Genomic DNA, 14158 nt, shown 5'->3' with positions numbered 1-14158 from the left:
AAACAGACTACAGGGAGTTAGGAAATAAGTTGAGGAGCAGGACCTCAAAGGTAATAATCTTGGGATTACTGCCTGTGTCACGTGACAGTGAGTATAGGAATAGAATGAGGTGGAGGATAAAAGGGTGGCTGAGGGATTCAAATTTCTGGATCATTGGGACCTCTTTTGGGGCAAGTGTGACCTGTACAAGAAGGATGGGATGCACTTGAATCTCAGGGCGTGCAACATCCTAGCAGGGAGGTTTGCTAAAGCTATTAGGGAGAGTTTAAACTAGAATTACTGGAGGGTGGGAACCGGACTGAAGTGACGGAGGAAAGGGAGTTTGGCTCTCATATAGAGAAAGCTTGGAGACAGTGGGAAAGGGAGGGTAAGCAATTGATGGAGAAGGGACGCGCTCAGATCGATGGTTTGAGACATATCTATTTTAAATCGAGGAGTATTATGAACAAAGCGGATGAGCTTAGAGTGTGGATCAGTACTTGGAGCTATGATGTTGTGGCCATTACAGAGAATTGGAGGGTGCAAAGGCAAGAATGGCTATTTCAAGTGCCAGGCTTTAGATGTTTCAGAAAGGATAGGGAAGGAGGCAAAAGAGGTGGGGATGTGGCACTACTGAATCAGGGATAGTGTCACGGCTGCAGAAAAGGATGAAGTCATGGAGCGGTTGTCTACGGATTCTCTTTGGGTGGAATTTAGGAATAGGAAGGGATCAATAACTCTACTGGTTATTTTTATGGACCACCCAATAGTAACAGGGACATCAAGGAGCAGATAGGGAGACAGGTTCTGCAAAGGTGTAATAATAACAGGGTTGTTGTGGTGGGAGATTTTAATTTCCCAAATATTGATTGGCATCTCTCTAGGGTGAGGGGTTTAGATGGGGTGTAGTTTGTTAGGTGTGTTCAGGAAGGTTTCTTGACACAATATGTACATAAGCCTACAAGAGGAGAGGCTGTACTTGATCTGGTATTGGGAAATGAACCTGGTCAGGTGTCAGGTCTCTCAGTAGGAGAGCAATTTGGAGACAGTGATCACAATTCTATCTCGTTTACCATAACATTGGAGAAGGATAGGAACAGACAAGTTAAGGAAATGTTTAATTGGAGTAAGGGGAAATATGAGGCTATCAGGCAGGAACTTGGAAACATAAATTGGAAACAGATGTTCTCAGGGAAACGCACGGAAGAAATGTGGCAAATGTTCAGGGGATATTTGCGTGGGGTTCTGCGTAGATATGTTCCAATGAGACATGGAATGGATGGTAGGGTACAGGAACCGTGGTGTACAATGGCTGTTGTAATTCTAGTCAAGAAGAAAAAAAGAGCTTAGTAAAGGTTCAAAAAACAAGGTAATGATAGAGATCTAGACGATAATAAGGCTAGCAGGAATGAGCATAAGAATGAAATTAGGAGAGTCAGAAAGGGTCATGAAAAGGCCTTGGCGGACAGGATTAAGGAAAACCGCAAGGCATTCTACAAGTATGTGAAGAGCAAGAGGATAAGATGTAAGAGAATAGGACCAATCAAGTGTGACAGTAGAAAACTCTTTATGGAACCGGAGGAAATAGCAGAGGTACTTAATGAATACTTTGCTTCAGTATTCACTATGCAAAAGGATCTTGGCGATTGTAGGGATGACTTGCAACGGACAGAAAAGCTTGAGCATGTAGATATTAAGGAAGAGAATGTGCTGGAGCTTTTGGAAAGCATCAAGTTGGATAAGTCACCGGTACCAGATGGTATGTACCCCAGGCTACTATGGGAAGCGAGGGAGGAGATTGCTGAGGCTCTGGCAATGATCTTTGCATCATCAAGGGAATGGGAGACCTTCTGGAGATTCAAAGGTTGCAGATGTTGTTACATTATTCAAGACAGGGAGTAGAGATAGCCCAGGAAATTATAGACCAGTGAGTCTTACTTCAGTGGTTGGTAAGTTGATGGAGAAGATCCTGATGGGCACAATTTATGAACCTTTTGGAGAGGCATAATATGATTAGGAATAGTCATCATGGCTTTGTCAAAGGCAAGTTGTGCCTTAAAGCCTGATTGAATTTTCTGAGGAAGTGAATAAACACATTGATGAAGCTAGAGTCATAGATGTAGTGTATATAGGTTTCAGCGAGGCATTTGATAAGGTACCCCACACAAGGCTTATTGAGAAAGTAAGGAGGCATGGAATCCAAGGGGACGTTGCCTTGTGGATCCAGAACTGGCTTGCCCATGGAAGGCAAATAGTAGTTGTAGATGGGTCATTTTCTGCATGCAGGTCGGTGACTAGTGGTGTACCTCAGGGATATGTTCTGGGACCTATACTCTTTGTGATTTTTATAAATGACCTGGATGAGGAAATGGAGGGATGGGTTAGTAAATTTGCTGATGACACGAAGGTTGGGAGAGTTGTGGATAGTGTGGAGATGTCAGAGGTTAGAGTGGGACTTTGATACGATGCAAAACTGGGCTGAGAAGTAGCTGATGGAGTTCAACCCAGATAAGTGTGAGGTGGTTCATTCTGGTAGGTCAAATATGATGGCAGAATATAGTATTAATGATAAGACTCTTGGCAATGTGGAGGATCAAAGGGATCTGGGGGTCCAAGTCCATAGGACGCTCAAAGCTGCTACACAGGTTGACTCTCTGGTTAAGGAGGTATACGGTGCATTGGCCTTCATCAACTGTGGCCTGAGTTTAAGAGCAGAGCGATAATGTTGCTGCTATATAGGACCCTGGTCAGACCCCACTTGGAGAACTGTGCTCAATTCTGGTCGCCTCACTACAAGAAGAACGTGGGAACCATAGAAATGGTGCAGAGGAGATTTACAAGGATGTTGCCTGGATTGGGGAGTGTGCCTTATGAGAATAGGTTGAGGGAACTCCGCCCTTACTCCTTGGAAAACGGAGGATGAGAGGTGACCTGATACAGGTGTACAAGATAATGAGAGGCATTGATTGTGTGGATAGTCAGTGGCTTTTTCCCAGGGCAGAAATGGCTAGCGTGAGAGGACATAGTTTTAAGATGCTTGGAAGTAGGTACAGAGCAGATGTCAGGGCTAAGTTTTTTTACGCAGAGAGTGGTGAGTGCGTGGATTAGGCTGCAGGTGGCGGAGGTGTAGGCCGAAATGATAGGCTCTTTTAAGAGTCTCCTAGATAGGTACATGGAGCTTAGAAAAATAGAGAGCTATGGGTAAGCCTAGGCAGTTCTAAGCACATGGTCAGCACAGTTTTGTGGGCCGAAGGGCCTGTTTCTATGTTTCTACCTGGCATGAGAAAATCAGCAGATGCTGGAAATCCAAAGCAACACACACAAAAGGCTTTTGTGTGAACTCAGCAGGCCAGGAAACATCTGTGAAAAGAATAAACAGTCAACAATTTGCGCCAAGCCCCTTCATCAGGACTGGAAAGGGAGGAGAGATATCAGAATAAGAGGATGGGGGAGGGAAGAAGAGGAAAAAGTACAAGTTGGCAGGTGATAGATGAAACTGGGAGGGGGGGAGGGGTGAAGAAAGGAGCTGGGAAGACAATTAGTGAACGAGATAAAGGCAGGAGAAACATGAATCTGTTAGGAGAGGACTGAAGACCATGGAGGAAGGGGAAGGGGTTAGTGCACCAGATGGAGTTGATGGGAAGGTGTGAGAGGGAAGCAAGAATGGGGAATGGTGAAGGAGATGGGGGGAATTACTGGAGTTCAAGAAATTAATGTTCATTCTATCATTTTAAGCACCTTCACTCTGTCCGCCACAAAAAGCGAGATTTCCCAGTGGCCAGCTATTTCAGTCATACTTCCCATTCCATTCCAACATGTCTGTCCATGGCCTCTTTTGCCACGATGTGGCCAAGGTATATTCTGTCTGGGTCGTCTCCAACCTGATGGCATGAACACTGATTTTTCAAACTTCTTACCTGTCCTTCACTTCCCTCTGTTGCTCCTTCCCGTTCCCTTTATTCCATTATCTTCAGTCATCTCCTATCACATCCCCCCTCTACTCCAGCCCTTTATCACTTTCACCAATCTACTTCCCAGTTCTTTACTTCAACCCTTCCTCCTCTCCCGGTTTAACCTCTCACCTGCCACCTTGGACTTCTTCCTCCCCCTCCCCCAGCTTCCTGTCCTGATTTCTCCTCTTCCTTTCCAGCCTTGGTGAAAGCTGTTGACCTGAAACACTCAAATGGAATAGGAACATACTATCAGAGTATATTGGAATGTGGACAGTGGGACTGAATGGGAAGGGATTTGGATGCCATTGGTAGTGTGCACAAGAGAATTGAATGGGAACGGGTTGGGATCCCATTGGGAATGAGTGGGATGGTGTGGGATACCAGTATATGTGAAGAGATTAGGAGTGAATGTAAAGACATGGAATTCACTAAGAGTGAATGGGGAGTTGTGGGTTGCCATTGGGAATATGAATTGTGGGATGGAATGGAAAAGGTGTGAGGTTTCATTGGGAATATGAACTGTAGGATGAACTGGGAAAGGGGGTGGTACAATTGGGAATATAGCCTGTGGGACTGAAGGAGTAGGGTTGGGATCTCATTGGGAGCGTGGACTGAAGATTGAATGGGAAAGGGGTGGGGTCTTATTGGGAGTATGAATGATGGGAGAGAATTGGAGGGGATGGAATCCCATTGGAAGTGAATGAGAATGGGTTGGGTACTTTGTGATATGGAGAGTGGGAATTGAGGGTATGATCAGATCCCCAGGCACTCATCTCCAGAAACATCCCACACAGGATTTGTTGAATTGACCAAGATGTATGTGGGCATGATGGCAGATGGAGTCTTGCCATGTGTGGAGAGCTGTGTCGCCAAATTAGAGGAGGTGGAAAACCAAGCAGCATTAGATGAAGCCCTGAAATTCTATGATGAAGGAATGAAAAAATTCCCAGAATCTAACTGTCTTACTATGAGCAAACTCACAGAGTATTACAATATGAAGATGATAGCGGCATTCCACATCTTCCACAAAAGATGTATGAACAACAGTGGCAAATACATCATACAGCTAGAGGTGAGCTTCTAATGTTCAGTGATTACCAACTGTCTCATCTCCAAGCAACAGTCTCTGGATCCAACCCTTATAGACATAGACTGGTAGACAGAGTGCATAGACATCATCCTGAACATGAGGGACTGAAACACCCGATAGTATAGTTCACTCAGTTCAGTTTCAGTTTATTGTCATTTAGAAACCACAAATGCAATGCAGTTAAAAATTGAGACAACATTCTCCAGAATGATATCACAAAAGCACATAACAAAACAGACTACACCAGAAAATCAACATAACGTTTGGCAATCCCCAAATCCAGAGTCCGGAGAGGCTGCTGCGTATTAATATTACGCTACCATCTTCGCGCGTTTCCCTGAAAGGAGTTCTAAACCCACCAGACAAAACAAGACTACCCAGACACACCAAGTCAGGAGACCAGCTCTACCACCCAACAAACCAAAAACTAAAGCTACAAGACCTACACAAAACCACATAGTTACACATAGTTATAATTAACATACAGTTACAACAGTGCAGACAATTCCATAATTGATAAAAAAACAGACCATGGACACAGTAAAAATAGTCCAAAGATGTTAAAAGACTATAAGTTCGAAAGAAACCACCACACAGTTTCACTCCCTGAGTGAAAGCAGCAGAGAGATACCATTTTGTATACAGGTCACTCTCGATCAGTGTACAGATCTCTCCCTGAGAGAGTGACTCAGAGATACAGTTAGTGTAAAGATCTCACCCTGAGAGATAGCGAATCAGAGATATAGTTGGTATGCAGATATCATAGATATAGTTGATATGCAGATATACCACTGAGAGAGATGGACTGCGAGACACTGGTCAGTGTACAATGTTTTGTTTCCTAGTTTATTGTACATCTTTCTTTAATTCACAGGAAAGAATGAGTTCTACTTACAAGTCTGTCGTAGCCAAGATCAAGAAAAAGTCACAAGAGGAATGTGAGACACATCTAAAAAAAGTAATGTCATCAATGAAAGAAAATCTGAAATCTAGATGTTATCAGAGACCTGGTGGTTTCCAGGAGCTGAAGAAAGATCTTGATAAGGCCATCAAGGAGTATAAAGAAAAGACCAAGGATGAAGTGGAGGTGTGTTCAATATTTCACAGCAAGACATTTACTTCTCAATTCTCCTAGCTTTTCCTTCCTCTGCCTTACATGGATTCAGAAAATCTGCCCCCCCCCCGCCTTCTTCCATTCACCCAACAAATTTGTAATTAATTTCCACTCTCTATAACTTCTGGAATGGGATTAACTAGGTAGATTGAGTCTATAATTGGGGAATGAGTGTTATAGGATGTGTGAGGATTTTCAGTGGGTAGGATCAGTGCCTATGGGAGGGAATTCCATGGGTAGGGAGAGTTTGTGATGGGGAGATGTTCATGAGATGTGAGAAGGGATTCAGTGGTTTGAGAGTCAGTAATGGGGTTGTGTGATTTATCTTTTAATCCTAGTTTTCAAGAACCTTCTAATCTCTTCCTTAAAGATCTTAACTCTCTGCTTCCACTGTGCTTCAATGTAAAGTTCAAAAAACTAATCAGACATTGAGAGAAAAATGCCTGTCTCATATCTCCATTGATCCAGCTACCTGTTTATCCAACTCAGCTTTGTGACTCATGACATTCTTCCCTACACTAACCATACAGTCCGTGACTCCTAGTTCTGGGCTTTCCCATAGAAGTGTCCAGGCCCAGCCTGCCCTACCTTCTCTAGAAAGGTAATCTGTCCTTCCAGGTATCAGTCTAAAACCCATCTCTAAACTGTGTCCAGTGTATTAGTGTTAAAGCAGACCTACACTGTCCATATTCCAGATGTAATCTCACCAAAACTTGATAAAACTGAAGTATTTCCCTTCTACTTTTGTGACACACTCTACCTCTCCCACATATTTGCACACAAACATTTTGTAAATCTTGCACTAGGACACCCAGATCCCTCTACATCTCAGAACTTCACAGACCCTCCCATTTGATAATATGCTGCTATTTATCTTTCTGACATAATGGGTATTTTGCATTATCCCACACTGTGCTCGATTTGCCTGATCCTGACACAACCCATCTCTCTACTCTTTGTCACCACTGTGTGTCCTTTTTACAATTTACCCTTGTGTCATTGAAAAAGAAAGAACTCTGCCTTCATTCAAGGCCATGATATAAATTGTACATCGTTTCCAGTTGTGGTTTTACCAGTTTCCTGTAGATTGGTAAGAGTAATTCCTTAATTGTGTAACAATCCCCAGCACTAGATATTTGATGGGGAGAGCCCGTCGCTGGTCTCCTGTGGACTGCTGTGATGGGAGAGAGTTGGACGTGAATAATTGTATCTTCTCTTCTCTGTAGGGGTGGGTTGTCCTCACCCACTTCCTGGAAGATGCAAAACTTCATCTGGACCTTGTACAGGCAATGGACAGCAGGTTGACGGAGGAACAAAAGCGTGTCTCTGGTGAGAAAATAAACAAAATGCTCAAGATATTTTGGTCAGGGATAATTCGTAGATTTAAAATTAACTCTTCGAGTCTGAAAACAGAAATGTGAAACTCTCCTGCTGGATAATTCCCCTCAGATTTCAGCAGAAGGACCAAAGTCATAGTGAGATCAGGGAGGGGTGTACTGATGTTCTTGGACATGTTCACATGCAGAAGAAGTTGGTGTTGGGTCTCTCAAAGAACATAAACAGAAATCCAGGGTGGGGTGCCCAAGAGTAGGAGGAAGATTTGAGGCTGGAGTAGGGGTAATCAGTGAGGAGTGGGTACTCCTTATTGAAGAGATATAGGTGCAGAGACAACAGAAGGGCTTGGCATATGATGTCAGTGGAACTCGAGCATAAATATCTACATTTATATAAATGGAGAGTCAATAGTTTGATCCAAAACCTGGTGTATTGTGCCAAAACAAGGGAGAAAAACAAGGGATAAGAGAGGAATTTGATAGTTTAGATTGGAAACACAGGTTACATTGTGGGATAAAACATGAGGAAATCTGCAGATGCTGGAAATTCAAGCAACACATACAAAATGCTGGTGGAACACAGCAGGCCAGGCAGCATCCATAAGGAGAAGCACTGTCGACGTTTCAGGACGAAAAGCACTGCATCAGGACACAGTGTCCTGATGAAGAGTTTCGGCTCGAAACGTCGACAGTGCTTCTCCTTATAGATGCTGCCTGGCCTGCTGCGTTCCACCAGCATTTTGTATGTGTTGTTTACATTGTGGGATGATGTCTGCAGGAGTGGAACCCCAGCATTTACCCCGATCTTGGTTGTGGGTGATGGAAATGGAAAACTGCCGTGGGACATGACCCCTCTTATGGGGTAGGTTAAGGGTGCTCCTGTGATTGGGGAACATCCCAGTGTTGCTGCTGGGGCAGCGAATGTGGTAACAAGGAGCACACAGACCATAAAGGTTGTGATTAGTCCAGACTCCAGGGTTGGCCAAGAGCTGCCCATTTCTGAATGAGGAATAATTTCCCTGGACTTGTTTACCAGGGTTCAGAGACTGTGCGAAGGGTTTTGGTGAGGAGACTTGCTCCTCTCTACCTCAGGACAGACTCTGGCTGGACTTCCAGAGTCAGGAACAATGAGGCCATCCTTCAATTTGATGCCTGATGTGGCAAGTGTCCCTCCCCTGTGGTCCCCAACGGGCTCAGATTCCCCTGAGGTGTCTGAGGATTCCTCCACCACTGATCCTGGGGTTAGGATAGTATTGGAGATGGAACAAGCTGGTGGGTTTGGGACACCCGCTGCAGAGAGAAGAATGCATGTGTCAGCTATGAGTGGTTTCTGTCTGGAGGGGGACAGGTACTTGGGGTAGTTGGGGAGCTGGGGTCCACACTTACCCCATCTTTCTGCAGGCTTAACAGTGATAAGAGTTCCTCGTGTCCTTACCTATCACCCCAGGATGCTCTGCATCCAATACATCATCTTCTGCAACTTCCACCATCTCCAATGGGATCCTACCACTAAACATATCTTTACCACCTTCTCCCTCCACTCTTTGCAGGGATTGCTCCCTCCATAATTCCCTTATCGATTACTCTCCCCACTCCACCCCCAAATATTTTCCTCCGGGCACATAACCCTGCAAGCAGTCTAACGACTACACCTGCCCATCCACCTCCACCATCATCTCCATTCAGGGCTGTCCTTCAAGGTGAAACAATACTTCACCTGCAGATCTGCTGGGGTCATCTACTGTGTCTGGTGCTCCCGATGTGGCCTCTAGATTGGTGAGACCCATTGTAAATTGGGGCACTGCTTTGTCGAGCAGCTCTGCACTTTCCACCACAAGTAGGAATTACCAATGGCCAAACACTTTAATTACAATTACAATTCCTGTTCTGATATATCAGTCCATAGTATCCTCTTGAGCCAAGAAGAGGTGATGCTCAGAGTAAAGGAACAACACCTTATATTCCATTTGGGAAGACTCCAACCTGATGGCATGAATATTAATATTTCCTTCTGGTATCCCAATTTCCTCCTTTATTCCCCACTCTGACCTTTTACTACTTCTCACCTGCCTATTACTACCCCAAGTTCCCTCCTTCTTCCCTTTCTCAGATAGTTCACTCTCCTCTTCTATCAGATTGCTTCCTCTCCAGCCCTTGACCTTTCCCACTCACCTGGATTCACCTGTCAACTTCCAGCTAGTATCTTTCCCCTCACCTTACCTTTTTATTCTGGCATCTTCCTCCTTCCTCCTCAGTCCTGAAACCAGGACGCTGCTGAAATGTTGACTGTCTATTCATTTCCATAGATGCTGCCTGACCTGCTGAGTTCTTCCAGCATTTTATGTGTGTTATCTTAGGCTGAACAGTGAGTAAAGCTCCCTCTCAGTGTCCTGTCAAACACACATCAAGAAGTGACCACTTCACCACTCTCTGCATGGACTAACCAATTTATCCTCTGCCCCTTTTGTCAGCTTTGGAAGAGGAGCTCTCATGGGTGAAACATGAGATGGAGAAGGTGGAGCAGAAGAGGAAAGCGTTTGAGGAATGCAGGAATAAGGAGATAATGGAGCAGATCAGGAAGAAGTTAGAGGAGGGTAAAATGTGCACCATGGAGGAGCTGAAGGAAACCATGGAGCATATCAAGAGTGAGATGGAGAAATACGAAGATGAAGGCAGGATGGATGAGGTGGAAAGGGCTCAGCAGAGGTACGACTACCTGAAGAAAAAATATGAAGAGGCAACAGAATTGAGTTCCATGAAATTCATAAGGAAAAGATTTGTTTGGCACGACGTTGTGGGCCAAAGGGCCTGTATTGTGATGTAGGTATTCTATGTTTCTATGAAAGTGCTGAGATTATTTAAGAGCAGGTAACTGTGGTAGGCACTGTGGCAAAATTATATCCATAGCAGGAAAGCAGTCAAAAAATATACATTTAGAAATGTGTCCACAGGACCAATCCTGTGACATCCCTAACAGCTTCCAACCACTCACTCCTCAGTCTGATCAGTGAACTAGACCCCAAATATTGTCTACCACACATATTCCACATCCAATCCTCAACCGGATATCTGGGGCACACACTGGAACATTTAAAGTGGGTCAGATTCCAGCTGGTGAAGCTCAGAACCCCAGGGATGTGACTCAGCCAGTGTAATATGTCCCACTCACTAAATCCCCTCACACAGCCGACGGACACTCTCACCCATGACTGACTCTCCTCACTGCCTTAATCCCCGACCACAGACCATGCACACTCATCCTCCTCACTAAATGCCCTCCCACACCTCCCACAGACACTCTCCCCATCACTGACTCCTCCCCCATCAAATCCCCTCCCACAGCCCATGTACATTCTCCCCTATCACCGACTGTCCTCACCTACCGAACCCCCTCCCACAGCCTAAGGACGCTCTGCCCAGTCACTCTCCCACCATCCACTGAAATGACTCCCACAGTTCATAGACAATCTCACCAATTACCAGTTCCCCACCCACCACCAAATCACTTTGCACATTCCATGTACGCTCTCTCATCACCAATTCTTCCCCCAACTCATTGAATCCTCTCCCACAGCTGATGGACACACTATCCAATAACCAGTTCTCCCCACCCACTGAGCCCACTCCATAATCCTACAGACTGTCTCCCTCATCACCAACTCCCCCACCTACTGAATCCCCACACACAGCCCACAGACTCTTCCCAATTACCAACTCTCCCCACACACTGAATACTCTCCTGTAGCCCACGGACACTCTCCCCACCCACTGAATACCCTCCAACAGCCCATCGACATAAAGCTCGCTCTTATCCATTTCTTATCCATGTGTTTTCAATCCTCTGATATGCCTGTCCACACTGTACCACAATTACCTGAACTATCAATTATAAGGAGCTGTGTTTATCCTTGGGCAATTTATCAAACTCTCCCCGGCACAGAATGTCAGCTCCCTCAACCTCCTTATCAGCTGGTTCAGTGTTCTGGGTCAACAGTCAGCTCTATTCAATACTGACCCTGTGTTGATAATGTGGCCTTCCTCCACTCTGCTCTGTGTTCTGTGGATCTCTCTCACCAGCAGAGTTTCCTCCCAGAGCCTGATGGGGAACTTGTCATCTCCCTCTGGCTGCTACATTCCCACCATCAATCCACAATCAGTGTGATTACTGGATCACACTAATTATCCAAGCAATAAATCTGACCGCCAGCAATGAACAATTGGAAGCTGAAATGTGGGAACAGATGAATATTCAGCAGAGATGCGCAAGACTGCAGGTGCTGGAATCTGGAACAAGCGGGAAGATGGAGGAATTTTTAGTGGGTTGAGTAGCATCTGCTTGTGGGGACGGGGGGGGAAGGGATTATTGGTGCTGGGTCAAGATCATGTATTAGAACTGATAGAGGTGTCCTCAGCTCAGAGTCTCGACCCAAAATGTCGACAAATCCTTTCCTACCATGGATGCTGTTTGACCCACTGAGTTCCTCCAACAGGTTATTGCTTTAAATAAGTTGAGTGAATAGTTTTAGCTAATAGATTTGTTAAGTAACGTAGATGCTGCATTTAACCACAATATAAATTTATCAACAAATCAGTAATCTTTCCAATTAGCAGAATCAATGTAACTGCAATAATAAGAATCAGGATATATATGTGTAGATGAACTTAGATACTGGATCCTTATCCTTACTGGAAGTGTGGATTTAAATACCAGCAGTTTGTATATACTGGTAAATCTATGAAACTTTAATAAAGGTTTGGTGTGAAGCAGAATGTTATTCTCTGTTGCTTTTAAGACATTCCGGGAATAGAAGAATGTGATGGCCGTATCTTTGTAGGCAAGATTAGAGATTATTGGTTCAATGTTTCATTTATTAGCAATGTATGCAGTATGGAACTCTGAGATTCTTATTCTCAAGATAACCATGAAACAAACCAAAATGCATGACCATACACTTCCCAGCACTATATTCCATCCGCTAATACTTTGCCCATTTCTCTTATCTAAGTCTTTCTGCAAACTCCCTTCCTTCCTCATTTCAACCAGCCTTCCACTTATCTTTGTATTTTCTGCAAACTTGGCCACAAAACCAGCAATTCCGTCATCCAAATCATTGACATATAACTTGAAAAGAAGCAGTCCCAACATCAACCCGTGCAGATCACCACTAGTCATCGGATCATTACAAATATCTCCACAATCTCTTCAGCTACCTCTTTCAGAACACTGAGCTGTCGTCCACCTGGTAGAGGTGACTGATGCACCTACAGACCTTTCAGCTTCTCAAGCAACTTCTCCTAATTAATAGCAACTACACACATTTCTGCCACCGACACTCTCCAATTTCTAGCACAGTGAAGACAGACACAAAGCATTTGGTAAATCTGTCCATCATTTCTTTGATCACATTACTACATCCTCAATGTCGTTTTCCAGTGGTCCAATATCCACTCTCTGCTCTCTTTTACTCTTTATACTGTATATGTGAAAAAAATGATATCCTCTTTTATATTATTGGCTAGCTTACCTTTATATTTTATCTTTTCACTCCTTATGGCTTCTTCAGTTCCCTTCTATTGGTTTTTAAAAGCTTCCCGGTCCTCTAGAATCACACTAATTTTTATTATATGCCATCTCATTTACTTTTATTCTGTCTTTGACTTCCCTTGTCAGCCTTGGATGTGTCATCCTCCCTTTAGAATACTTCCTCTTTGGTCTGCATCTGTCTGCACTATTAAAAGGATCACACCTTGTAATAATGATCAGAGAGGCACAGAGAGAATCTGTGATTACCAACAATTACCTTCATTGTCCAAACTAACAAGTACCTGCTTGCACACACACTCGGTTTCCTGACTCTCCTGAATAGCCAAACAGTAGAAAGGGTCTACACTGGACAGGTGTTCCTTGTAATCCCAATCCACTCTCCATGTGTTCCATGTAGGGTCTCTCACCCTTGTTCTGTAATGGTTAATCTTATCACACTATTTTGCTTTTGAAAGCCTCTGCCTTTATATTCATTCCTCATCGAATGTTGCATTTCAGTGTCATTTACTATTGATCATCTGACTGACCGTCAACATCTTCTTATTGGTTCTGGTCCAGCCCAGTATCTATTTCAAAGATTCAAAGAATGTATAAATTATACACCTTGAGATTTGATAGCTTACAGGCAGACACAAAGCAAGAAAACTGAAGAACACAATTTCCTGAGATCCGCTCCCTAGAGCAGCCAGAGTAGGCCCACGCCTCAATCTCAGTTCTTCATCCCTCACAAACTCTCAGAAACGAGCAGTTCATAGCCTTGGTGCTGGAGAGAGAGGAATGAACACCGCAGGAGAGCAAGCAAAATCAGCCGAACCCTCGCCTCTGGTCCTGACACTCGAACTTCCCAGTCTATCTGCACCGTTGTTTAAAACTCTGAGCACTGGGTAGTATCTCGCTCTAGGACCCAGTTCCCAGCACAGCAACAACCTTGGGCTGCACAGGCCAAAGCTGTACTCAAGATCACCATATTGGCTCGGCATTTGGATCAATCCAAACTCACACCCCGGTTAGGCATTGAAACACTTCCACATTGATTCCTCTCCAAATTGCTCACTCCAACTCCAACAGCAATACCAAACTCCAGCTGCAACTTTGCCTTGAACAAGTTACACCTTGGCTTTGAAATACACATGCACACCCTTC

General features: G+C 44.3%; 1 protein-coding gene across 1 annotated transcript in view; it reads left to right on the top strand.

Annotated features, from left to right (window-relative positions):
• The window catches only part of LOC140719196 (guanylate-binding protein 7-like), a 34679-nt gene extending 22489 nt beyond the window's left edge, over positions 1-12190 (top strand). The window contains exons 14-17 of the mRNA XM_073033635.1: positions 4727-5004; positions 5897-6109; positions 7363-7465; positions 9942-12190. Coding sequence (XP_072889736.1) covers positions 4727-5004; positions 5897-6109; positions 7363-7465; positions 9942-10294 — 947 coding nt within the window. The 3' untranslated portion in view covers positions 10295-12190. The remainder of the gene's footprint in view (positions 1-4726; positions 5005-5896; positions 6110-7362; positions 7466-9941) is intronic.
• Positions 12191-14158: the final 1968 nt, after the last annotated feature.

The sequence above is a fragment of the Hemitrygon akajei genome, chromosome 31 (assembly GCF_048418815.1).
Source record: "Hemitrygon akajei chromosome 31, sHemAka1.3, whole genome shotgun sequence".
NCBI classification, from domain to species: domain Eukaryota; kingdom Metazoa; phylum Chordata; class Chondrichthyes; order Myliobatiformes; family Dasyatidae; genus Hemitrygon; species Hemitrygon akajei.
The sequence above is the reverse complement of the archived record's forward strand: the minus strand, read 5'-3'. Positions and strand labels throughout refer to the sequence as shown.